This window comes from Platalea leucorodia, assembly GCF_965183815.1.
Source record: "Platalea leucorodia genome assembly, chromosome: 6".
Lineage (NCBI taxonomy): Eukaryota > Metazoa > Chordata > Aves > Pelecaniformes > Threskiornithidae > Platalea > Platalea leucorodia.
This window is the reverse complement of record NC_138828.1, coordinates 19,185,489-19,213,223: the sequence shown is the minus strand read 5'-3', so window position 1 is coordinate 19,213,223 and position 27,735 is coordinate 19,185,489. Positions and strand designations below refer to the sequence as shown.

At 41.4% G+C, this 27,735-nt stretch overlaps 1 protein-coding gene across 1 annotated transcript; it reads left to right on the top strand.

Moving 5' to 3' along the window:
- Window positions 1-154: 154 nt before the first annotated feature.
- Window positions 155-27,735, top strand: PKD2 (polycystin 2, transient receptor potential cation channel; the record flags this gene model as incomplete). The annotated part of the gene is made up of 15 exons (XM_082315306.1): window positions 155-557; window positions 7,217-7,330; window positions 10,257-10,390; window positions 10,746-10,996; window positions 11,732-11,956; window positions 12,532-12,760; window positions 14,600-14,770; window positions 15,938-16,119; window positions 17,205-17,325; window positions 19,771-19,869; window positions 20,879-21,000; window positions 22,274-22,391; window positions 22,646-22,809; window positions 23,599-23,746; window positions 24,772-27,735. 15 exons carry the CDS (start codon window positions 155-157, stop codon window positions 25,003-25,005), a joined length of 2,715 nt encoding a protein of 904 aa, XP_082171432.1. The 3' UTR covers window positions 25,006-27,735.

The following is a 27,735-nucleotide window of genomic DNA, read 5'->3' as shown; positions in this document are numbered from 1 at the left end:
GGGAGACCGGCGGGGAGGGAGGGAGGCCCCGGCTGCCGCTGGCGGGCAGCGCAACTACATCTCCCTCCGTACCCCGGGCTTTCCGGGCCGGCGCCGGAGGGCGGGGAAGGGGCGGAGGCGGCGGCGCCCCGCCCCGGGCGGCGGCGGCGGGCTGATGGCGGGCCGCGGCGGCTGCCGGCGCGGGCGGGAGCAGCTGGAGCTGGAGCGGCTGGGCGAGGCGGCGCGGGCCGGCTCCTGCCCGCCGTCGCCGCCGCTCTCCGCCTGCTCGCGGCAGGCCTGGAGCCGGGACAACCCGGGCTTCGAGCCCGAGGAGGAGGAGGGGGCGGCGGCGGCAGGGCCGGTGCTGGAGATGGACGTGGAGTGGGGCAGCCCCGCGGCCGGCGCTTCGTCGTCGTTGGGCAGCGGCGCGGCGGGTCAGGGCGGCGGCGGGCGGCGGCAGCGGCGGCTCCCCGCGGGGCGCGGCGGGGCGGAGGCGCCGAGCCGCCCGCCGGTGCCGCCCGAGGGCGCCGCGCCCCACCGCGCTGCCTGGGCCAAGCGCCTGGCGCGGCGGCTGCGAGGTGAGAGCCGCTGCCCCCCGCCCGGGCCCTCCGGGGCCTGCAGCGCGGCTGCCTTCTCCCGCAGGCTGTCGCCGAGAGGAGCGTTTATGCGTTGTTTGTAGTCCCTCTTGCCTTTTCTTCCGCCCAGCCCTTTGCTGCCGGTCCTCTTTTTCCCCTGCCCATGTTCTTTTCCCGTCTCCCGTCTGTCCAGCCGTGCTTGCCCCTGTCTGCGTCCCCGCCTCTTCGTGCCCGTCCATGTTCTGATCTCTGTCCTGGTTATGCCCCCAGCACGCACACATGCGTGCACACCTCTCCTCTCCCTTCCCTCTGGAGCATAGAGCTCTCTGCCCCCCCGGTCCTGGTCCTGGCTGCTTTCTGTGTAAGAGATGCTCCTGAGTAGTTTTTGGATACGTGTGGCTTTTCTGACCCAGCACCAGGTCTTTGGAGAGTTGGAGCAGAATACTTGTCTTTCTCTTTTTTTCAGCATCCTCTGTCCTATAAAAGAGGTGGTTAGGAAGGCGTTCGTGCTTAGAGTGGGATTGTTGGGAGGGTGTTTATTCATTTCTGCTTTTCAGCAATATTGTGCAGTGCCTTGGAGCTGCCCTTGGTTATTGAGAGCTGCCTGCTGATGCACCGCTGGTGACCGGGGACATAGTTTGCAGCGTAAGCGAGAGCACATCAAATGAGCGTTTGGAGTGTCGTTCCCGGCTTGCTGCATGAACTCTGTGCTCAGCTGGCCGTGTACGGGGCTGATTTGATGCAGCAGAGAAAATGGTGGATGGGGAGTTCTTTGGATTCAAGCTTGTGGGAGCGCACGTGAGAAACCCCCCTTCCTTTTCAGCAAAGCTTAAAATGTCGGCATCAAATCGTGAGGATTTTAAACGAAGGATTTGTTTAAGTGTCCAACAAAATCTTTATAGTTATAAAGCTGCAGGAAAAGTAAACCATATTGAGAAAATATTCTTCTTTTAGAAGAAGAAACCTAGTGGTGGACTTCGCAGTGTTAGTTTTACGGTTGGACTCGATGATCTTAAGGGTCTTTTCCAACCTAAATGATTCTATGATTCTAAAATGTGGATTTTCTGAAGTGACAGGTCGTACTGTTGCTGGCTGGCACAGCAGCAGCAGAGGTATCAAAATTAACTCAATTTTAACCAGGGACTTGTAAATTAGGCTGTTCTATGTCCTGTATGTCTTCACTTTGATTTTCATGTGCATTCAAAAATCATTTGCCGTAATGATTTCTCTGACTTCAGCTGTCTTGCACCAAAATAAATCCCTCTTGATCATTGCAGTGTTTTACTTGGATGCAAGTCAGACTTGCAGAGATTATGGAATAGAGCATGTTTTCTTTTCAGCAGATTTTATTGGGAGAGTGTTCAATGAACTAAGTCACCTCATAACAAGAGACCAGAATGGCCAGGAAAAAATATCAGTGATAATTATGTGTTATGCATGAACTGACAGTGCTCTGTTTGGAGTCTTCAGTGGTGTGTTTAGTTCAGTCTGTCGCTGAGATATGTAAATTGCCTAGGAAAAGAGCTGCCTCACATGGAGAAAGTGAAGTTCTTTTATAAAAATGCTTATCTAAGTAGACTGTTAAGATGCTCCCTTTGTAGTAGTTGTTGCCAAGAAGCAACTTCCCGTATATGCTTTTAACTGTGGTGAAAAATAGTGGTGTTTGAACATGAGGTGAGTGATGTCATGATGACCTGGCTTAAGTTGCTACTGTTTCATCTCCATCATGGTTTCTGGAGTAATACTCAGATTATCCACACTAGGACAGATTTTGATGCTGGTTTCTCAGCCATCTTGAACCTGAAGGCAGAGCTTAGTAACGTGTGATTTGTGTAAGGTCAGCGTATTCGCAGATGGAAAGAAAGTCCGTCGGACAGACCTCGCCCCTGCCCTGCCCTGAGGTACCATTCTAACGGAGGCTTGGTAAAATGCTTTGTTGAATCATCTATAGTTGCATCTGCATCTACAGCTTAGCGTTGGTTTTGGGTGGAAGAAGGTTGCTTACTTTTCGTATGCTTTTTTTCTAGCAGGTTTTTGTTTTTAAGCCTATATATGCATTTGCACCTTGTTCAGCTGGGCAAGCAGCAGAACCAAGAGGGGCTGGGTTTTGGTGAAGCTGCATGCTTGCTGGGCAGAATGAGTGCAGCTGAGCCTTCAGCAGCGTCAGCATCAGGCAGATGTTGCCAGAGAAGATGTTCTGGCCCTGCTCTCGTAGACGGATCCCTTGCCTGTCCTGCTACCTAAAAGCAATGTGTCTTGGGCTAGAATAACCAGTTTGGGAGCTGATGTGCAACCATAGCTTGAACTTTTAATTTCTGCTTTCAGGCTGAAAGGTGAGGACAACCTTTGACGTGATAACATTATGCATCCTTTGGACTGGTGTGGCTCTCTTTGCACTACAGAGTGTGAGCCTATTAATCAAGCGTGCGCTGTGTGGAGAGTGGTGCAAAGTTACACGTCCTTGCAGTGCAAGAAAACAAATATTTTCAATAATGGCCATGGACCAAGCTGCCTCTTGCTGTTGGAGACAGTCAGTGTACACTGGTAGTATTCTATTTTTAGCTGTAAAATGAAAAGACTTGGTTTCATGTTCTAGGAATGTTCGGAGCAGATTTATCCCTGTGGTTACCGTCCACAGTTTCTGTTGATTTCTGGCCTGCATACATTTTGTGTTTATAGGCAAGTGTAGCTAAAGTTAGTGTAGTAGACAGATACTTTTCTGTCTCTTTTGTGAGAATGTTGCCATTAATTCATAGGCACAATTAATGGTTAGCTATGACTTTCATGCCGTGGAAGTAGTGCAAGGTGCTGTACTTGCCTGCTGCATAGGTAACTAACTTTCTCTGAAGAATGTGATCGCTGCAGGCTACCCAGCGAAAGGGCTGATTTCAAGCCTGAAATAAATATAGGGCACTTGAAGGATAACTGAGGTTTTAACGCTGGAAAGAGCACTCAGTAGTTCTTTTGACATTTCATGGATAACCATGAGGATCTTTGAAGACTGGAAAATTACATACTCGGTTTTATTTCAAGACGACTAGAGGAAAGTTAGCATAGATTTATTTAATGAAATTCCATTTCACTAGACAGAATTCGACCAGAGGGATTAATCCTTTGGATGTCATAAGTGATAGTGTTACCATGGCTAAACAAGCTGCCGCTCATCAACTGAGGGATATTGAATGACAGCTTTTCTTGCTGTCAGTCGTGAAATAAAAATGTAGAGAGGATTTAAGGTAATGGGATTTTGGTAATTGCAACTGTCAGCGAGACTGTAACAGGAGTTACTGAGTGAATGGAAAGTCAGCTGCTTCAGACTTATCTGTATTTTAGGTTCTTCTCTTTGTGGATTCTTTCCAGATTCTGACATGAGTCTCTGTGAAGTAGCTTTATTCCCTCTAGTTTTGCAGATCTCTTCAGCAAACATCCCAGATGCTGAGGGGAGTGGAGGGGATTCAACTCTGTTAAGGAGAAAGTCATCAAAAGTTTTGAAGGGTAAGAGCAAAGTCCGTTTCCAGAGCCGGGCTGGAAAGGTAATCTGCCCTTCAGAGCTGTACTTGGTCACCCAGGGCTACTGTGTCCTCATGTGCATCAATACTAAGGAGTGCATGTGAGGTATTTCTTGAAAGGTTTTCTTAGTTATTGTTAAATGAAGTATCAAATATCATTTCCAGTCACTCGTTAATTGTTACATTTACGAAGAATGCATCGTAACAGTTTTACTGAGTTGAACTAGTGCAGGCTCCGATTGTACCTTACTAAGGACTGTGAACTAAGGATTGTGAGACTGTTTTGTTGTTGTTTTGGGACAAAGCATCTTTGCCTGAGGGTCACTTTCCTCTCCTTCCACCAGCCCCATTTTTCCCCAGCATCTGAATTTCTGTGTAGGCAGATTAGTTAGTGATATGTGTCTGGGCTTGAGTGCTTTCAAAACTTAAGACTTTTACATAAGTCTGAATTACTTTACATGCATTCTCTACCTTTTAAACTTGGCTTTATGATTATGTAGGTATATGTGTATATGTAATTACATATACGTTATATATATATTACATGTATATATATTTATATAACATTTTATATATGTGTAAACAGAAAGATTTTAATTTCCTGTGTTACCTAACAAGCTAGACTTTTTATTGTAAGATGAAATTTCATCTATTTTTATTATTTGCATTTGATCATTATTTTTTGATAACTCTTCTGAGTTCGTACACTCTTTGGGTAAGCCGTTTGGGCTACAGAATGAGTATGAGAGAATTGTTAGTTGCAGATTTGTTTGATAAATGAAAGAGTACGTAGATTCTGTCAAAAAGTTGATGAACAGCAAATTTATATAGGGAATGAACAGAAAATGATTAATCGAGGCTAGAAATGAAATGGTTTTGGTGCTTGCAATAGATGTCAACTTAAATCCAGCACTGCTTACCGCCACTATTCTTGAGGCATCTAAACGAATATTCTAAGATGGCAAAAAGGGGAATAATGTACATGTCTTCTAAAAACGTGGCTACTAATGAAAGCTTCAAGCTAGCTGGCAGGCAAATCCAGAGTTCATGTAACACAAAGATCATTGTATGATCTCTGGTGCGGTGTGTTTTTTGGTGTTGTGGGTTTTTTGTTGGTTTTGGTTTTTTTTCTTTTTTTTTTTTTTTTTTTTTCCACGTGTAACTGTTCCTTGCTGACTCCTAACAGTATTCTAATAGGACAGAATTTGAGCTCTCAAGCTTTCTGCTCACCACATTTCTTATTGGTGAGTAATGTGCTGACAGCCGGGACTCGGCTCTCTTGCCAGCTTAGCTCACTGGCTGTTCCAGCCTTTTCTTCCTCTCTTCTGTAATGTTTTCCTGCCTTTATTATGAGGTTGCTAGTGCAACGCAGTGCTGTGTTAGAGGCTGAATTTCTTGAGTTCTTTATTATTAGTGACTCTGTAAATGTTCTTAGTTTTGTGTTTCTGTCTTCAAGAATGACCTAATGGTGAGGATTTGGCATTCTGTGTAGTAAAGCTGCGGTCTTCGTGAATTTTCAGACTCAGCCTTAAAGAACATCTTTGAAAAAGCTCTCTTGTTTTGGGGGCTGACACTAGTGAGGGTTCTAAGTTACTCATTAAGGAGTGTGAACAGAGGTTAATGCTAAGACTACTAGTGCTTGCTGTGCCTTATGCAAGAGCAGTTTCCTGGTTGACTTTGTGGTTAGGTCACAACTTAAAAATGTGGTAGCTGAAAGGCTTCTAAAACATCCAACACATTGGTTTTTTTCTGAATAAACCTTGTATTTGCAGGTAGAGGGAAGAGCTTCCTTATTCCCATCTCTTTGTTAGCAAATGAAGTTCTGCAGCAGGCAGATTAGCCTTCGTCCGTCTTAGTCTTACAGCAGTGCTTGCAAAGCAACTGCACTCTCACTTCGTTGTCAGCTTTATAACGTGTTTTGGCTATCCCTTGTTACTGTTCCATTTGACTTCAAATTACTCTGGTATGTTTGAAGGGTCCGAGAGTTTTTCTTAGGGAGTTTGAGCTTACTTCATTTCCATCTACTGGGAACGTAAAGGATGTTTTAAAAGGTTGGCCTTTAGAATTCCTGAAAAGGAAAAGGGTGGAAGTTTGGTGCAGTTCTGTAAGAGTGAATTTTTATTTTTATATGCTTTCTCTCCCACTATAAACTAAAGTCAGATCACCTTGCTTTATTTAGGCTTAAATGAAGAGAAGATCCTTGGAGGTCGCAGTTCTGGTCTGAGCATCAGCACCTGTTCCCAGCTTTTTTTTCTGTTCTGTGTTAGGCACAGGAAAAAAGTATAGCGGTTACTAACTGCTTTCTGTTCTCAGGTGGTTACTTCTTCTAGGGACTCCGTTTAAAAGATCCTTTTGCTTTTCCGTGTTACCCTTTTGGAAAGGATCACCAACGTTCAATAACTCCTCTTACACTGTCTTCTTGAAAATGTCAAATATAGTATGAAGCTAGTAAGAGGCAGAGATAGTTCAGCTGATGCACTTGGCCACTTTGACAGCTAGATGGTGGTTGCTCATTTAGGCCACTCCTAATGTTTCGATAACTCTTGTGCAGGGAAAGAAATAGTGGAAATACTCACCATGTGTCTCTGTTGGACATGCCTTGCCTGTTTGGGAGAGGAAGGTTACAATTTGTTTTCTTTAAAAATATGTTTGACTGACGTATCCTCCTTTCAGGTAGAAAGTTAGTTAAGACTACTAATAAAGATTCAATACTGAACGTGCATTTTCATTGATCTAACAATGCTTTTCATATTTAAAAAACAAAAAACAAAAAAACCACTGCACTGCATTTCTTGAAGGATGGCTATCTTGAGCGTGTCTTTATATACTTGTATCTGTTTTCGTACCGTGTTGTTTTAAGTGACAGTACTTCTGGCAAATCTTCAGCAGATTCTGTTAGAGTTCTGCTGAGCTATTACTAAATTATCATGGTATCTCTTGAATAGCTAATACTGCCTCGGGCCCCGTTCAGCCTACGGAAGGGCAACCCAAAGAAGTTGTTCTTGCTTGAACTTAGATAAGTTTAAAATTCATAGAAGAGCCTGCAGCAGACATGACATAGGTTAAGCTTTCAAAACCACTTAACTTCTTATGTCACTCACGTATCTAGTATCAGACATCTGTTTATATCATTATATATGTTTTCCTTTTAAGGTCTGTGGGGGACAAGACTCATGGAAGAAAGCAACACCAGCAGAGAGAGATATCTGAAAAGTGTTTTACGGGAGCTGGTTACGTACATGATTTTCCTTGTGGTCTTGTGTGTCTGTAAGTAGCATTCAGCATTAATGCATCCAGTTCTGTACTATCTGCTTGCTCTCTGTGATTCCAGAATGAAGGCTGTTTCAGTGATGTGGGAGAAGAATTAATGGGCAGGTGTCTAGGCAAATATTTGGAATTAAATCTTTCTCTTGTTTCTGTGCTTGGATTGTTGCTTGAGATTGAAAATACTGCAACTTTCTGTGCCTTAACAAGTTTTGAACCTTTAAGCAGAATGGTAATATACTTATTCTTTGGTTTTAGGGAATATTTTTTTTTAATGTAGTACCACATTGCGGTGTGATGCTTCTGCTACGCATTTTGAAATCACTGAACAGAACGGTTAAATGTGAAGGGTAGGAGTTAGTCATCTAGGACAAAAAAATCAAATTAAATCACCGAGTTTCAAATTTATCACCAAACTTATGTACAGATCATTCTAAGAATAAAAGTTCTTGATAGTAGCTGGAAAGGCAGAGATAATGCTAGCTACTTAGAAATGTCTGATAATCTGTGTTTGCATGATGCTGGATGTTTTAAACGCACCTGCAGCTATATATACTCAAGTATATTTGGATCACAGCTGGAGACTTCCATGATTTAAGTGTGTCATCTGTTTTGTTGTCTATGATATCATATGAAGTACCATAACAGTATGGAACGCAGAACAGAGTAACGTTCAGCCTACTCTTTTTATTATTATTATTATTATTATTATTATTATTATTATTTTATTTTATTTTATTTGGCTTTTAAGTAGTGACTGCATTGAGGTAGGTGCTCTAGAATCAACATTGAAGATAATATTAGGAGATTCTACTAAATACAGACTTGGTACAGAAGTGAGGAGCTTGATGGATCTCTAGCCTCGTACACAACAGTATTCCTGGACCCAAACAGAGTTTTTAAGAAAGCAGCCTGAACTGAGTTTGCTGTTCTTTTTTGAGCATGAAGAACCTTAATGATGCTGGAGCATGGATAGTACAGGATGTGGAGCCCAGGCCTCGCACAGCACCGTGAACACTTGTGGCCTGTTTAATGTGACGGTTCTGGGAGCCGTCTTCTTTTCTGGCCTTGGGAACTTGAAGCCCTTATACAATTCTATTTCAAGACTTCTAGGGATTTTTAACTTAATAGTCAAAACAACGCGTGTTCATATATTTGCATAAAAATTAGCAAGACAATGCAAAATAGAACTTACTATGGAGCTGTGAAATAAATGTTTTATTCCATTACTAGGGAGAATAGCAACAAAATCTGTATGCGTTAAGTTAGCATATCTTTGGAAAGCTGATATGTTTCAAGCCTCCAATTTTTAGTGTGGACAGTTCTGTTCTAAATGCCTGAAATGTCAGTGACACTTAAGTTGTCGTTTATGATCAGTTGTAATAGGACAAGGTGATGTTTTTGGTTTTTGTGAGAGAGAATCTTGGAGTGGAAAAGAAAATGCAAAACTACATTGGTTAGACTGGCTCTGAGAGCAAGTCTGCCTTGCTTGTGTGGCGTAGAATTACTAAAAAACCCCAAAACCCCAAACTTTATACTGTTGACCAACTGTTTTGGTGTTGTACTGCAAGTATGGTTATATACTAATTATCATGGATTTTTTCTTCCCACGTGCTTTAAGAATGCTTAGTGCAGGTTTACGGACAAAGTAGTGTAAGGCAATAGCAGTGAGGGACCTAAATTGAAATAAAGTGAAACTGGTTTCAGCGGGAAAAGTTTGACTGCAGGCTGTTTACAATTTGTTTTGCTATAGAAAAAGATTTTTGGTAACAGAAAAAAAGAAAACTATAGTGTGTTAAATATCTACAGATATTGCTAACTCGTTAGTATTTTTTTAAGTACTGTCCTTTTTAATTTTACACGTAAGCAATAACTATGGGACAGACTGGTCTATGGCTTGGCATGCCCTAGGAGAGAGCTTTCCAGTGCAGGCTAAATGCTATGGGTATTTCTTGTACTCTTGTGTTTTTGAGAGTACATATTTAGAGAGAATCCAGGTATTGCACGGTCATGTGATGCATTCCACGTGCCACAGCAGAAATCTATTAAAAATAGTTCTTGTTCTCCAGTTGCTAAAGAAAACACATTTTCCTCCTTGTGATAAAATATTTTTATAAAATTGTCAAAACTGATGGAGGTTGTTCAGTGTAGACTTAATCTTTCAGGCTTCTCTGAGTTTTAGCCATAAAATGGTTTTAAGTATTTATAGGCAGTAACAGTATCAGTGCCAGAGACTGTTCTCTCAAGGCTTTGTACGTCATTTTATGATTTATGCTCTGTGGTCCTCAGCCAAATGCTTGGCCCAGTGTGAGGAAAAGAAGTAATACGGTGTCATTTATTTTCTGTGGGGAGATTCTCTTAGAAGCACTGCACATCTTGGGTGGAGTTTCGTTGTCTAACCATAGGTAGCTAATGTCATTCGCAGTGCCCTGCGATATCCTGGTTGACTGTCATTATCTGCTCAAGCAGGGCATAGTTCTCCTGAGATCTTGTGCCATCCGTGCCAGCTCTCTATGGATGCCTTGGATAGCAGAAGTCGGCTAAAAAGGCACTAGCTGCCTCTCTTCAGGCTGCTGAATCCTGCCTTTGTTTTTCTTGAAGTTACCTTTTGTAGAAGCATTAATAATAGAATGAGGTGTGGGAAGGAGAACTGAGCATTTTAAGCTGATTGATCAGTCTGTTCTTCACTGCTTTTTGTATTTTAATCACAGTTGACAGACAAATGCTGCTTGGTGTGGATTTTGTTTTGTTCTGAAGCTTAAACTTTTCAGGGCAAAACCTATACAAATACAACCTGATGTATCCAAAACAAACCAAGCAAAGTACTCTTTTTTTTTTTTTTTTCTTTTTTTTTTTTTTTTCCTTTCTTTTTCTCTCTTCTCTTTTCCCCAACCCCTTTACCTCTCACTCCTTACCAAATCTTTTGCAGTAACTTACGGGACAGTGAGTTCCAGTATGTACTATTACACAAGGGTTATGTCGCAGCTCTTCCTGGAAACACCTGTATCAAAAATGGAGAAAACTGATTTCAAAACTTTGTCTACAATGGATGACTTCTGGAAGGTAATCGAAAACCAATTTTTTATCTCTCTGTTGCTGTGATTTGCTTGTCCTGTCATGGCCTGTAAATTTAACCTGCAGGATATTTTTTCTAACGCAGTGGGAGTTATGCATGAAGATCTCTGCGCACAATGTCAAAGCTATGGAACAAAGCAGGCCTTTAGTATGTGAAAGTTTAGAAGCTAGGTAACGCTAGTGGGGCAGGGCAGGGCAAGGTTACAAAATGTCTTTGGAGGACAGGTAACAGTAAGGCCGTGTCAGAAAACTTATTAGCTGCAATTCTAACACGTCCACGGAATGAAGATCTATAAAAGCAGTGCTGGCAACGTGCAAACTAAAATTCTGTCTTCCTCCCCAGTTCACAGAAGGCCCTTTGCTGGATGGTCTTTACTGGGAGATGTGGTACAACAACAAAACCATGGCAGAAAACAAAAGCTTCATTTATTATGAGAACCTGCTCCTAGGGGTGCCTCGCATTCGGCAGCTGAAAGTGAGAAATGGTTCGTGCTCCATACCTGAAGATTTAAAGGATGAAATCAAAGACTGCTATGATGTCTATTCTGTAGCTAACGAAGATACTGCTCCTTTTGGACTTCGAAATGGAACGGCGTACGTAGTATTCCTGTAGATACTCTTTTTTTTTTTTTTTTTTTCTTCCCCCTGACCTGGGTTATGCTGAATTTCACAGTAAGTCACTTGGCAGAGGCAACTCTGCATTTGCTGTACGTTCTGTCTGTAAAGCCAGGTAAATCCAGAGCAGCTGGCAGTTCTGCTCGTGGAGAAACCTTACTGAACTTGGAGAGGACTGTGCTCTTGAGCCACTTGAGTTTAGGTGCTGTCATTGTGCCATCGGTAGCTGTTGTGCATGGGAGACACGCTGTGGTCTGAGTGCAGCACTGCAACTCATGAGCACCTGTTCTGTAATTCCAGATTGTATTACTGCCGTGGTTTCACTGAGTTGTCTTCCCTGGCTAAAAATGGGAATAGCACTGCCTCTCTTGGAGGATGATGTGTGAGTTGAACTGTAAAAGGTTTTGGAAGTGGAACGTAACTATGTAAATGCCAGTTTTCTTTCTTTCCCTGAGGACAGAAATTCTGTGTGAGAGGATTGATAGACTTGTGACCCATCTTTCTATCTTAATTTTGTTGTGTTAGTCAAAGGAACTTTGTAAGCTCTTTCTCCAGGGTAGAAACATCAAAACTTTCTACAAGTACCTCTTAAATGAAAGCATCTTTAAGTAACTGGTATGTTTTTTTAGTCAGGTTATGTTGGTGTCTGTTTTGTTATTTGTAAGTTGAAAGTGGAAAGACTAACGTGCTCTGTTTCACTTACTTCTGAACTAGTTGGACGTACACCAATGAGAAGGATTTGAATGGGAGCAGCCACTGGGGCTTGATTGCCACATACAGTGGGGCTGGTTATTACCAAGACCTCTCAAGGACCAGAGAAGTGACAGCTGTGCAGATTGCTAGCCTTAAGAAGAATCTGTGGCTGGACAGAGGGACCAGAGCAGCTTTCATTGATTTCTCTGTATACAATGCAAACATCAACCTATTCTGCGTTGTCAGGTATGAGCAGAACCATGACAGTGTTCAGACTGCACAGTGTAGGTTGTAGACTTGGGGTTTTCTTGTGATTGCTTTGTTTTGAGGACATGGGTAAGCATATGTTTTGTATAAAGGAGACGGACAACTGAAGTGGCATGCCTCCCTGTCAAAGAAGTAGGACTCCACATGGCGGCTGCACTCACCATCTGGAGGCAGTTCTGACTTTCCTGATGCCACAACGGCTTGGGTGTAGTTTGCAGGCAACTTCTCTAGTGAGTTGGTTTATTAAAGTAAATACATGGATATACAACATCAGTCTTTAGTTCAGACAGCATGAAACACATGCAGATGAAGACGGGTCTTTCTGTCTCTGTTTTCTCACTGTTGCTGAAATGTTTTGGGTTTTAGTCAAAATTGAGTGCGGTCAGGTTTACACCTTCTGTCCTATGTAGTGTCTTCTCTGAATCATATGTGGACTTTTGCCTGTTCCCATTATTTAAATAATTATGTAAATAAACCCATGTGTCTTTTAGTAGTGCTTTTCATCAACACTGTGTAAACAAATTTTTTTTTTCTTTGCCTTTATTTAAATGCAGGTTGTTAGTGGAGTTTCCAGCAACTGGAGGCCTTGTTACATCTTGGCAGTTCCAGCCAGTGAGGCTGATTCACTACATCTCCACTTTCGATTTTTTCCTGGCAGCCTGTGAAATGGCATTTTGTCTTTTTGTTCTTTATTATATGGTGGAAGAGATCTTAGAAATTCACATTCATAGACTGCACTACTTCAGAAGTCTCTGGAATTGCCTTGATATCCTTATCATTGTGGTAAGTAACCTTTATAATAAGGCTAAAATTGCTTTCTGAAATGCACTTTGTGGGAGACGTTAATCTCAGTATACCTATTTTGGGTTTAAGGGATAGGGCCATCATGAGGAAGGATACTTACAGACTATTGGGACTATACAGTCTGAATAAGACAATTTTAGTCTGTGTGGTAATGTTGGTGTGTTTTGCAAACTTGCTTGTTCTGTCTTCAGTGGTTTCAACCTTCACAACCTCGTGAAAAGTTTAGAGTATTTGTCCAGTATACTTTTTCACAGTTTTTGTCTACAAAGGCACAGCCATTATGGGAGGTAACAAACTTGCCCTCATTTCTCTTCTACGTATCTGATACGGACTATTGCAGTGCCTTTCAAGTAAGAAAATCATCTGCTTTAAAGTAGTGATTTGCATTTGGAGGAATGGGACTGGGATTTGAATATGTTCGCAAAGAACCACAAAGAGATTTAAAGTTGTATTAAAATACTCACCAGCTGATACCAGGTTTGAGGAAGTGTCTCAAAATTGTAGGGTGCTGGCAGCTGTCAAGGCTGCTTTCTTGGTTAAGTGGACAGTGTTGCACATCAGTAATCTTGGTGTAGCAGAAAATCTGAGCTTTGAATTTAAAGCTACACAATATAATTCTCTAGGGACTTAGATCAAGCTGTGCTTACCGAAAGTATACAAAGCCAGCAGGGCTGAAACAGTTCCAGTCCCACGCTTGTTTTGTATCTTCAGGCTTGGACGAATCAAAGGTTTAAGTCTTGAAGTTAGTATCTGTAACCTAGAGAAATCATACTTGCATCGCAGTGCTTTGTAAATGAAGGACCATTTAGAAGGATGTTTACATGAACTGTGTGCCGTTTGTTATACTTAAAGGTGGAGGGGGGGAATGAGATGCTTTCCTGTTACAGTCAGTGAAGTGTATTCAAGCGTGAGTATAAAATTCAGTTCACAAAAAGGGTCAAATTCTCTGTTTGTACCTTGTCTGAGGGACATTGTTTGAATATAAGATGATGTACTTCATGACTCTGTATACAAGATGAAGTATTCACTTCCATTAATAAAAAGCACATTTGCAGAGGTCAAAACAAGACCCTTACCTGTATGGTAAAACTACAGCTTCTCTGCTGCTGCTCGTTCTGGGCAATACTGGTCAGTCTGTACTCCGGAGAAACTCTAGTACCTTTTTGGCTACTGCTGTCATTCTGCTCTTTACTCTTTTTCACCTTTGTCTTTTTGAATTGTCATCTTTCTTTCCTTATATTTCCTCCTCTGTGACAGCTTCATTTTTTAGGCTTCACCATCATCTTGTTCTTCAACTGTGGCAAGGAAAAGATTTCTAAATATTCTTACTCCCAGGCTATTTGTCTGTAGTCCAGGACTATCATGGTTTTGTTGTGGAATGCATTTCCTGATATGTCCAGAAACTCTAGTTTGGGGTCTATCTCAATAAACAGCAGCCACTGGGCTGTTAAAGTACTCCTGAGTGAAAGGTGGTGAAACCTGGCTCCCTCCAGCCCCCACAACTACCTGGCCCTAAGCACTAATGTGATCAGTGACCAGCGGGGTTGACCCTGAGGACTGCGAGAAGCTTACATCAGTGATTCTCCCCCCCCCCCCCCTCCCCCAGGCTCTGTGCAATCCCTAGCTGTTACTTTAGCTTTGTAGTCAGGACACCTTGAAAACAATATATTTGCTTTTACTTAAAGCTCACATTATGGTAGTGCTATAAATAACATGGTGTTCCTCATATCCTAACTTTATCTGATGTATGTGGCTAAAACAAGTTGTTTTAAAACTGTAATCACCGTTCATATGTTTGTATGTTTCTTTTGTACTCAGCTCTCTGTGGTAGCTATAGGAATTAGCATCTATAGGCTATCAACTGTTGATATGCTCTTGAAGAAGCTGCTGGAAGATCAGAACTCGTTCCCCAATTTTGAACCTTTGGCATATTGGCAAATGCAATTCAACAACATTGCTGCAGTCACTGTGTTTTTTGTCTGGATTAAGGTAACTCCAAGACACACATCCTTATTCTAACATTAGAATGTAAGCAGTATTCTGAGTTTCATGTGATATATTATTTGAGGTTTAGTCATGTTTCTCCTAAAATTGGTCACACGAGAAAGTCAGAGCACAGGGGTAACTTCTTGCAGATGAAAAGCAAGGTTGTAATTTGCCACAGGTTTAGTCAGCCCTTGCTTGCCTCTAGAAGATGTAGTCAGTGCTAGTGCTTTGTCACAGCAGACATGTAAAGAAATGTTTTTATTATTTCTGAATTGGTTAAGTCAGTAATTCTTACTGGGTATTGCTTTTTCCTAGCCTGGTTTAACTGTGTCCATTTTATCTATTCAGAACTTTTGAATTGTTAGAAGGGTTGATACAGCTAGTCCAATTCATATGAAAACTAGATATATTACTTTAACTAAACTTAATTTCTCTGGTTTACTGCCTCCTTTCTAGTGATACTTCTTTTCATGCCCGTACTCATTTTCCTGTCCTCTGTATGTATAAAGCTGCAGAGGAACATTTAGTTAATAAACTGTCTAATGGGGGAAAATGTAAGACCAATGATAAGTGAATTTCCACTCTGATACTCCAAACTGATACTTAGGTTTATCAAGCAAGTTAGCTAATCTCTTACTGTTTTATAAGACAAAGTTGCATCTAATTTTTGCATCATGTTTAAAGCAATAAATTGGCTTATTATAAGAAATAATGGTAAACTGCAGAGTAACGGTTGGAGGGGACTTCGGGAAGTCCCTATTCCAACTGCCTGCTCCGAGCAAAGTCAGCTATGAGATCTTCTTTTCTTGCATGTTACTATTTCATAGCTAACATCTTCATTGAAGATGAAGATAAATAAATACGCTTTTGGAAGCATTTCGGTAACACTGCTCCGAAGCCAGGGTGCCAAATAGAGGAGTGAAAAAACAAACAAACAAAACCCCACACCCAAACAAGAAATTGGTGTTCTCACAGAATTTTCTTCACATTTCAAGCCTCAGTGGTTTTAGGAAGTGATGTATTTCTGAATGTAAATTAACTGAAACTTACTTTGTCTCCAGTCACATTCAGTAAGACATCTCACATGTAAAAGGCTGGAGAGCGATTGTGTTAAGAAATTGTTGTCTCCTTGTCTTTACAGTTTGTTTTTTTTTTTTTTTCTTTTAATAGCTTTTCAAGTTTGTTAACTTCAACAGAACAATGAGTCAGTTATCCACTACCATGTCTCGCTGCGTCAAAGATGTCATTGGCTTTGCTATTATGTTTTTTATTATTTTCTTAGCATATGCTCAGTTGGCCTATCTTGTCTTTGGCACTCAAATTGACGACTTCAGCACTTTCCAGGACTGCATGTAAGTACAAGAATAAAAAATGCAAAGAATTTCTCAGTATATGGATTTGGTTGCCTCATCGTAGACCAAACAAATCCTATGACATCCATCTAAACAGATAAGCTGCAGACATATCACTGTTGATATAGCTCAGTAGCAAATGCATTTTTTTATAGCATTTTTAGTTCAAAAACTGTCTTTGCTGTGAGATTAAAAACATGCTATAGTTAGATCAATGAACTAAAAATGGCAGGTTTTGGTTGGTGGAAGTGACATGGTTTTATAACAGTTGGTCACATTCCTAGACAAAGCAATAACTCTGTCTTCAGCAGTTGAATGATTATTTGCTTACTTATGTTTGTAATGGGTACTGAATGTTGCATGCATAATAAGGCTGTGTTCCTGATAGTATGTGTAGTTGGTTGACTCAGAAATGGAGTCGATCTTAGACAGCCAACTAGTAAATTTGTAAGTATCTACTGGAATCCGGGAGAGAGATAGGGCTTAATGTAGGGTTGTTAATCAGTTTTTCCTTTGTTGATTTGGTACAACAGAACCTGATTCTAACTGAGGTAATTACCAGGTTGTTCAGTTATCGATTTCCCCCGCCCCCTTACCTTGGGGCAGCATTGCAAAAAGTTTCTTGTAGAGAAGCAGAGGAACTTGAAATATGTTGGTGGTGCTGTACAGCGCCAAGCCTCTTCCAGCCTTGGCACTGTACAGACAGCTTTAGAGGGAAGAGGTTGGGGTTGTGTGTATGCGAGAGGCAGAAGGATAGGAGAGGGACACGACTGGGTCTTAAAGCTTCACAATGGTAATCCTTGGTTTGCTCTGCCTCCTGTTGCCCCCATTATCAGTTCTGACCAAAAGCCAGAAGTAAACCACCCTAGTTTTGTTCTGTGTGCGTGGCATCTGACTGCAAGTTTGGTTTTGCCTAGAGATGGGCTTGAGGAATTGACTATTGCAGTGCCTGATGAAGTATTATAGTAGTGCAGACCTCTCTGCTGCCCATCAGTCAGATTGTTAGGGTAAAATAGATTGAGAATTCTTGCATAGCTCCAAAACTGTTTTTTTTTTCAACTCCTGGATATGTTTTGTTTTTTAAGATTTACTCAGTTCCGCATCATTTTGGGAGACTTCAACTTCACAGAGGTTGAAGAAGCTAATCGAATTTTGGGACCAATTTATTTCACTACATTTGTGTTCTTTATGTTCTTCATTCTTTTGGTATGTACGCCTTTGTTTATGCGGGGTGGGTAGGTGGCCATTTTTGCATCTCTTATTCTTTGATTCCTACTGCTACTTGGGGCTTTTTTGATAATGGTGAGCATGCAGCCTGACTGTTACATGGCCAGTCACTAATATCTTTCATTTTTTTCTTCATTTAAAATAGATTTGCGTTGTATGTTTGTTGTCATTCCCATATAGTCCTCCACATTGTGGTTTTTTTAATCTGTATTTTTTATTATTATAAAGAATTTTTTATTTCTAAAATCTGAATAATGCCTGGCTGGCATACACAGCAAGCCTGTGTCTTTGGTGAAAAGTAGCTGTAATGTTCCATACAGGCTCTTAGTTTATAAGGTGCTCTAATGTGTGGCTGGCTGTGTTTTACAACAGCCTAGTTCATGCATGCAACACACAGCTTGTCTGCTAGAAGAGCCTAATTCATCAGCAGTGCAGCAGCTTTCAGATATGCGGGTTGGCCTGCAAAGGCCTCTTTTCCATCCTCTTTTCCTTCTCCGGGGCAGAGTTGGGCCCTGCCTTTCTCACCTTCCCAGTGCAGGTTACCTGTATGCTTTTTGACAAACAGTATTATAAGAAGCTGAACTTATCTGAGAGGCAGTATGTAGACATGATTGTTTGACAAATAAATTCAAACGATGAGTATATTGTGAGTGTGTACTCACCTTTTGTATACTCTCTGTTAATACTAGTATTGAATCCATATTACAGTCTTACTAATAATTTATATAACAAAAAGTGGAGGAAGGAGACCTCTCTCTTAGAAACCTAGCGACCAAGTAAATTCAATTTTTTATGCTGATATAAGAGAGGAGCCCCAGTATCTTCTACCTGGATGTAGTTTTCAGTTAGTTTGGTACTAACATTAATATATAGTAATTTTGTTTCTGATGATATCAGCAAACGGAAGCTGTTATGTGAGCAAGAAATCCTCAGATTATTCCCCAAACTGTGTTTTTTGGTCATTTGATAAGGTAGCAAGCATTAAAGCAGGATTTTACTAACCTTAAAACAGTACAGCAGTCCTGTATCATCATAACTTTTAGAGTTACTTAATGAATTTGTACTTAATGAAGCTTTTTATTATTCTTTGAGGTGAGGAGAAATGGCATTCAGATATTATTTGTGGGAGAAGACTTCATCTTGGCTATTCACTAGTAAGGAAGCAGAGAGTCTTGTTCAGTGTGATGGACCAGCAGTTGAGTGGAAAATAACATATGGGTCACTCTGGCCAAAGAAGCACATGAAGTGGGTTTCATATTTGCTTTGAAGCACCTCACAAAATCCAGAGGAGCAGAGGCTAGTGTCCAGCAAGGGAAAGAAATATTTTTTTCTAAGGGGTAGCAGAAAAGCACTGGAGTGTGAAGGCACAGAAGATTATCCAACATACTTGCTATAATTTGTGTGCTTACTAATATCTGCACATCCTGTCATTTGGCTGGAGTGAAATGTTGCTGTAAGCTCCTTGAGACCCGTCTGCGACCTGGAAACTAAGTTAGGGAAGATGGGCAGAAAGCACCAACTCTTAATGTTGGGCAGCTGAAACCAAAATAGACAGCAGTCAAGTTACCTCTCACTTCTCTGGTGTTGGGCAAGAATGCATAAAGATACAGCATTGGAAGATTGTTCACCTAAAGCATTTTTTTAAGTCCATGAGGAAACAGAGATCAACACTGCCTTTCTGCATGAGAGTGGCACATTGAACCTGCCGGTAAATTGAGTAATTCTTTTTGGACTTGAATGTCCAGCTTGCAATTCAGTCGTGTTTACTCCATGTTCAGCAGGACCCTTTCAGTAATGACGGCATGGCTCAATTATATGCTTGGCACTGAGTTTGTGAGACCGATTTTTTTTGTCTTTTGTCTGAAAAAGCAACCAAACTTCTTTTCAGAGTTGGTGGTATACATGCCAAGTGTCTGATTTTAAGTTTTTTTTGTTTTTATCTTTAGTCTGAAATGCAAGCAGAGCAGTAACTAGATAAGAACCTTGAGTTTGTGCTGGTTATTATAGGATGAAAAGTTAACTTGATTCCTCAGGCATTTTTGTTGCCAGCTGTGTTCCCTAGGTTAGTTCACAGTTGTTATCTGTATAAGTTTGGCCTTGCAGGTAGAAGGCCAAACTTATACGTATGACATTAGACAGGCATGGCTTATTGCCACTGCTGTGTGTAGGCACGAACCCTCTCTGGAAAGTAATTCTCTAGTTATGTTAATAACCAGTAGTCTTCATTACAAGTTGTTATACTGCAGTGCATCATATTTCAATATCTCAAGCTCTCAATATTAGTGCTTTTTAAGCAGCCCACCATTTTTTCCTGGCCCTTTTTAAAAAATTCATGTACAGGTCTGCACACGAAGGTCATAGGAGTAGTAGGGCTCAGACTTGTTGAAATTTTTAAGTGGGCTTTTTTATTCTTCCTATGAACAGAACATGTTTTTGGCCATTATCAATGATACATACTCCGAAGTCAAATCAGATATGGCACAACAGAAGGCAGAAATGGAACTGTCTGACCTGATCAGAAAGGTAAAAATAATGTTTTGTTTGTTTGACATCTCATTCCTCCCATCTGAACTTACTCCATAAAATGCTATATAAACCGTTCCAAGTAAAGCTGGCAGCAGCTGATGAAAATACACATCTCTTAGTTAAAATAAATTAATCTGAGCTGAGTGTAAATTAAACAAAAGAAAGCTTCCCATCACAATGTATTTTAGTCATCTGAGACTTTGTGTTGAAGGATCAGCCTACTGAATACGACACAGGATTTGTCTGTCTAGTTACATACAGAAATATTGAACTGATGAAGCTAAACTGCTATTTGGTTTGGTCACAGAATTCAGAATTACCTTGTTTCAGGCAATAAGATGAGGCAAGTCTTGGATAATGTGTTGGGAGCTCCCAGGGCAGCTGCCAGTAAGGTTGTTGAATACAAAGTTAAGAGCTTGACCTGAATCTCAGTTTAGGAAAAACATGTGCATGTGCCTGTGCTCTGGCATGGATGCGGTGCTGTACCGTGGTCAGAAATGTCTAAACACATACTCGGCATGACTGGTGACTCAGAGTTTAAAACTGGGAAACGGGTTATTAAAACAGAGCAGAGAAAAATGAAGTGTTACTTTGCTGGGATGAGGACTTTTTTTAAAAGTCATTCCTACAACTGAAGAATGAGAGAGAAGCAAAATGACCGGAGAAAGTTGTATCTGTTTTGTCAGCATTATTTAAAGCTGTCACTTAACTGTCAGTAGCTGCCAAAGGTATCTTACTGGGACAAAATACTCCATTCCTCCTGACTTGCAGTGCAAATTGAATGATGAAAGCTTTACCGCTAACTGCAAAGGTATTTGTATGTTGCCCATTTAAACGCTGAAATAAAAGATGGATAAACTGGAGGAAAAGACAGATTCTTGCAGGGCTTTTGGAACACACTGAATGATAGTGTCACTAGCTGATTTTTGTAATCAAAAAAGTTATTAGAAATCAAGTGTTACCACTTCATGACAAGTAAAACATGAAATTTCACTGTTTCTTTTAGGGCTACAACAAAGCCATGATCAAACTTAAATTGAAGAAGACTACTGTTGATGACATTTCAGAAAGTCTGAGACAAGGTGGGGGAAAACTAAATTTTGATGAACTCCGGCAAGATCTAAAAGGGTAAGGAAGCTGTTACTTCTTACCTTGAATAGTATCCCCAGAGACATGTGATGTTAAGTCTTTGAGTCTTTCTCTCCCTAAGAGTAGCTAACGTGAATAAAGACCACAGAGCAGGGTACGGTGCTCTTCCTGTATCTGATGGGAGGTTTATGTAAACAAACAAATGTGTACAGGTAAACAATCTTTGCGTATGGGTCTGCAGGCATTGCACAAAGGAAAATTCAAATTGGGGCGTGGAACTGCGGAAGAAAAGAGAAGAGGAGTGGGAAAAGAAATGGTCAGTTTGAGGTGGAAGAGAAGCCTTAACTAAGGAAATCTGCTGAGGTCTGGCCCCTGGAGTCTGCGCTATGGCTGGTGTTGCTGCAGTGGGGCGGCATCCCACAGCAGAGGAAGGATTTGGCTCTCTGGGGCCCAAGCTCCTTGAGTTGCTGTGTTGTGAAGGAGGAAGGGTCTGAGGAAGCAGAGATCTAAGGTCTTTGAGGAAACAATAATGTTTCTATCAATCAGAGCTGCTGCACACGTTTGTGAACAGGCAGGAGTTCAAGGAAAGGGAACAAATCAAGGTGGTATAAAAGGGATGCCTGTGAAGGAGCAGGGTGCAGTCTAGGGGAGATTTGTGCTATTAATTAATGAGAGGTAAGGGCTGAGCTTTTTGTTATCAGTGCTGTGAATTTATAGGCAGCACTGGGATCAGTCATGTCTTTGGCTTGGGGATGAAAGTCTGTTCGGAGTGAAGTGTTTTTCTAATACTTGAAGTTCATTCACTGTGTGAGCCGACACAGGCAGGACGCAAAAACAACCACAAAACCACGGATGAAATGCAAAGAGAAAATTTATTTTTGTTATCTTGCCAACTGGGGGATCCCTGAAGCAGCACCCGGGCAGAGGCACACAAACGGGAACACAGGCACCACAGAGCTTGGTCCTCGCTAGATGATCGCTGAACCTGCTGTTTTCGCCATGTATCAGGGATTCGCGCAGGCATAGTTTACAACTGTGCTTTGATCTTTCCCACAGCAGGGCAGGAATCTCAAGCATGTTCGATAGAGTGCTTCTGAGTCTGTCACAGGCCTGTGTTATCTAAACACAGATGTTCTACTTGTCAAGCACACAAGACTGAACAACGGTTAATACGATACACGTGTTTTTCGACACCCCCAACTGCAAGTCACTTGAGTGTGTTTACAGTCCTCCTCGCCATTCTTGTGTTATTTTCCCACATTCAGCATCTGAAAAATTGAAAGTAAGGGAACTGGTTTTACATCCTTTTCAGGAAGGGGCACACGGATGCAGAGATTGAAGCAATATTTACCAAATATGACCAGGATGGGGACCAGGAATTGACAGAGCATGAGCATCAGCAGATGAGAGATGACCTGGAGAAAGAGAGGGTGAGCTCAGTGTTAGGAGTGGTATGCCACCAGCGCCATCTGCCAGTCTTCTCCCCATGCTGGTTTGCTGCCCTAGAAGAATCCTCTTGTTTCCCTTCACATTTACTCTCATCCCTTGCTGTCTGAGCAGAACTGTAAAAAGGCAAGGGGTAGCTGATGGAGGGCAGGAGGTCTTTGACCTTGACACCCCCATCCCCCATGCACAGGTGAAAGTCTTTACATCTTCTCTGTCTGTGGCTTGTGTTTTCACAAAGGAGGATCTGGACCTGGATAGGAGCTCTCTGCCACGTCCTCTGAGCAGCCGTAGCTTCCCCCGGAGCTTGGACGACTCTGAGGAGGATGAGGATGAAGACAGCGGACACAGCTCCAGGAGGAGGGGCAGCAGCTCTAGTGGGGTTTCCTATGAAGAGTTCCAAGTGTAAGTTTATCCTTCTGAGGGGGATGAATCTGCATGCTGTTGGGGTTGGATTTTTTTTTTTTTTTCCTTGTGGGTTTTCTTCTTTCGGTTATATAGTAGTCTCTCCTATTACTCTGAATATTAAGCAAATTATTCATAAAAGTAAATGTTATGTTTTTAAGGTGCTTAAGTCACTCCTTTTAGCGGATTTCAAGTAATATCTGAACTGGAAGTACTTTAGAGAGGCTCATGGGAATCGGTTGGAAAACCAAAACCAAATCAAAACAAACAAACAAAAAAATCCCAACAAAAAAAAACCCTGTCCTTAAAACCCAGTCATTGAAAAAAAGAGAGAAAATGGTCATGCTACAATAATGCCAGAAGACCTTTCTGGTTTTTTTCAGTAGTAAAACCTTGAGGTTGTTTTAGGTTCAGTGAGAACTTCAGCTGTTGTTTTTAATAAGATTAAGTTACTTGTAAGTGTGTATTTTGCCTAAAAGGATAGATCTCCATATTAATTAATTGTAGCAACACTAGCTGAATGAAGAATTTGAGTAACTAGAACCAACAAATTTTGGGAAAACAGAGTGGAATATGTACTTTTTTCTCCCATCTGCTTTACCCCTGTGTTACCGTCTTGCTCTTGTGTACCTTGTCCCTTCCTGGACAGTAGGATTCATCTGTGGAAAGTCAGATGCGTCCTTGAATTAAAATGCTGCCTTATCCTCATCTGCTGTGTGTGTTGATGTGCTAGAATGATACTGACTCAGAAATGTCAGAGTCGCTGAAGCTCACGCTTGTTGCCCTCAGACTCATGAGGCGGGTCGATCGCATGGAGCATTCTATCGGCAGTATCGTCTCCAAGATCGATGCCGTTATTGTGAAGCTCGAAGCAATGGAGAGAGCCAAACTAAAAAGGAGAGATGTGTTGGGAAGACTGTTAGATGGAGTGACAGAGGTAAGACACCAGCTCTCTCCTGTCTGGTCACAACCTGCATGGCTTGCTTATCGTTAGCACTTCTTCCTACTGATTGGCTTGGGAGGGTTGAGGGAGTGGTGGTAAAGACGAGGTGGGTGCTTTGGCAGCGGCCAAGTGGTTTCAGTTTTGTGTTAGGAAAACACGAAATTTAAAACATGAACTGTTAGGGACATGATGCAAGCTTCAGATATGACAACCCATCTTACAGCAGGCCTGTGTCATGCTGAGGCAACAGAGCACCATTTAAATACCTGAACTGGACAGCAGTGGTGTCCGGTAGTTGCTGAAGCAGCTCTTTCATGCCTTGGTGTCTGTTGGGATTAATACAGAGCTTTTTATGGACTAGCCTGTTAGAGTCTGGGGGATCCAGCCCAGCAGGCCTGTGCAGCCTGCTCTTCTCCCATGTTGCCTCTGGGATTGTATATGGCAGGTGGAAGCAGGTCACCTCTGTCACCAGGGTTATCGAGCTTCCATTGCCTCCCCTCCCACCTTCTCTTTCTTGACCTTGGAAGTGGCCAGTAGGACAAACATGTTAGTTCTGTGGATGCTAAAATCTGTCAGCTTCCTGATGGGGCAAGAACAGCCAGGACAGGGCTGTTAAGGGGTGGGTGAGATGGACTGTCTTGGTGGGTTGTGTAGGTCAGGCTTTTAGCTGCCCTGTCACAGGTACAGTGTTCCTGGCTGTTACTGTTGTTCCAGCCAATAATTCTGCTTGATTCTTGAGATGGGGCTTCCTTGTGGGTGTGCTCTCCTCAGTATATTTTACATTTCTGGAGGTGGATTTAAATATTAGGAACTGTAATACAAATTGTGCTTTCATAAGCGAAGGTGACAACCTGGGCATTACATCACTGGAAAGAAAACAATTTACTGCACTAGCTGTGGTTCTCCACTAGCCTATGGAAATACTTAAGTGGTATAAGAATTTCCCATGTTTGTATAGGGTTTTGCTTAGACTGCAGTTTGGAAGCTGTGCTTCCAGCTTGTGTCTTTTATCTGCTTAGGATGAAAGACTGGGTCGTGACAATGAAATCCACAGGGAACAAATGGAGCGACTTGTGCGAGAGGAGTTGGAGCGATGGGAATCAGACGATACGGCATCCCAAATGAGCCATCGGTTGGGAACGCCACTTGGACTGAATGGCCAGCCTCGTTCAAGGAACTCTCGGCCATCTTCCTCCCAGTCGGATGGTATTGATGGGGCAGGAGGAAATGGGGGGAATAACATCCATGTGTAGGATTAACTTTGTAGGTGATTCTAAACGTTTCAGGTCAGTATTAAGCCAGCAAATACACTACTCCACTGTTTCCCAGCATGAGGTGATCATCCTGATCAGACCACTAAGGACAATTTTCACTGGTGGGCAAAGTAAATATTCTTTTTGTAAGGCATTTACAGACCTATGTAAGCCATGCGTCACATTCAAGTTGCCAGCAGTGAGACTGTCAGCCTTGGAAATGAAAATGCAGGAGACAGAATGGAAACCAGGTGTGACAAAATCTACCTGGACAGAATTTTGGTTCCATACATGTATTATGGGGAACACTTTCACGAGGGCAGCAAGCTTCAGACAAAATAATGTGCTGTGGCTAAAACACTCAAATGAAAGGCTGTGCGTTTTCTGCTTTCTATTAGAAAATATGATTTTTATAATGCTTTTAAAAGAAGATGGCATCAGTTTCTTGTCTCATTCATTACAACAACTGACACTTTTCAAAGAGATAAAACAGCACTTTTTTTTTAGTTTCTACCTGTTTTTCTGAGTTATTCTTGGTGTACTGACTTCTTAATTAACTTTAAATGTTAATTTTTACTGTTTTTGAGAAATACTATGTTTCTTTAAACAGAAGAAAGTGCACTTAGTTTGTACAACTGTAAATCACATTTTTCCATGATAGAAACTGTATACATTACATGGTTTTGCATTTCATTAGCATTTCAAAAGTAATATTTGGGAACTGCCTCTTCACACCCAAGTAACGTAATAATTTTCAGCTTTGTTGCAAAGTGCCTATTCTTTAATGCTATGTTTTCATGATCTAAGTGTTCCTGAGATAAACATTCCACAGATTCTTAGGTAAATATGGTTACTTTGCAGAAAATATCTTATTTAAAAGCACACAAAATTGAAAAACAATAACTCTTCCTTGGGTGTGAGAGGGAAGGGGGCAGAGAAGTTGCTGACAGTTGGGAAAGTCCGATCTCGTGCTCTATCACGTTCTAATCGCGTCTCGACTATGTAGTCTGTATTTACATTTAACAGAACTGCTTGTAAAATTATTATGTATATTTCTACATACGCTTTTCTGCTGAGGTGCAACACGTGATTCGTTTGGAAAGGTGTTTGTAGTATAATCACTGATGTTTAGTATTTCATTTCCTCTGCTTTCCCTGTCGTAGAAGCTTTGTTTTTGAAAGGAGATGCAACACTGAAATTATGTGGGTTTCCTATAGAAAGCATTGAGGCATAGTGTTTGTGGTTTTGCCTAGCAACGTGTTTCCATATGCGGAATGCTGGGGGGAGGTTGTCAATTGTGCTTTTTTCCTGAAGATGGCAGTTGTCTTGTATTTAAAGATTTAGAGTTGGCGTAAAGGAAAATGGAAAGCTATGTAATCAAACACATCTTAGCTATTAATAGGGTATATAGAGGAAAAAAAGCCTATTTAACAAAGTGTAAGTAGCATGTATATGTTTTATGTTGGTGCTTTTTATTTCAAGTACCAGTTGTTGCCAGCAGTTAGCACCTCATTCTTGTGGTAGTACTGCTTAGGCAAAGCTTAAATCTTGCATATGTTCTTACAACTGCATTGCCTGGATGTTCAATGACTCAGAATGCCTTCCCTCTAACCAGAGAATTTGCTAAAACTAAATAGAGTTCATGCCTTTCCCTATTTTTAAGTTTACAAGAAACCATATGCACAGAAACTTAATTAATGCAAGGTGGAGCAGGAAGAAGTTCAATGTGGAGACTGGAATTTCTTAGCAGCTTTGGTTTGAGAAGAGGAGGACGTGGGAAAACAGGTTCTGATTCTTGTGAAGTATGTTTTCTTTCTGTGGGTTATTTTGTCGTGTACTAGGAAGAAATTCATACTCTTTCACAAGAGACCCCGTCAGCTTCCCAAAACAGTGCACAGCACAGTGGTTAGGGCATTTGTGTGAAACGAGAGACACTCAGACTACGCTCTGTCTTGCCTCGACTGAAAGTTTTTGGGCCTTAGAAACCTTCCTGAGGAAAGCTTCTCTGTGTTGAACTGGCACTTCTGACTTGAAACAAACTGACCAAAAAAACACTAGCTGTACACATGGCCAGCTGGCGTGCAAGGAAAACGGAAAATACAATACAAATAAATTTAAATATACGTAGCTTTGTCTTTATAATCATATCCAAAATCTGCAGCGTGTTGGTATGCAACATGATTTACAGCTTAAACTTTGAGGCATGCTAACTAATTACATGTGTATAACGTGTAATTGATGTTGGGTTTCTAATACTAAGATAGTATTTAAATAATCACGTACTTAAAATCAATGACTTTGGTCAAATGACCCAACTTGAGGTGTCCAGCAATCAGCTGGAACCTTACTAAGAGTACCTTGTGTTAAGGTTTGTGCCTGCGGCCCGTAAAGCGTGTGGCTTGCTCAGGTTTACGGCAGCAGGGACTGGGGAGCGTGCAGAAGTGATCTAGTGGTCATCTGTTGGTGAGGCAGGGCCTTCCCGGGGGAAAAGAAAGCAAAACTAAACCTATCGGTATGCGTTTAAATAGGTTTCCTGTAAAAATGTATCTTTCAAAGTGTAAATTCGATCACACAGCTCATCTTTTATTTGTAGTATATGTTTATTACGGAAATGAAAATGTTTGCATTCACAGCTGTATTTGTTGAGGTATATTTCTGTAACGTGTCGTTACTTAATAACAAACTTCATCTTGAAGTGCAGTAAGTTTTCATGGGGTACCCGTGTGTGTT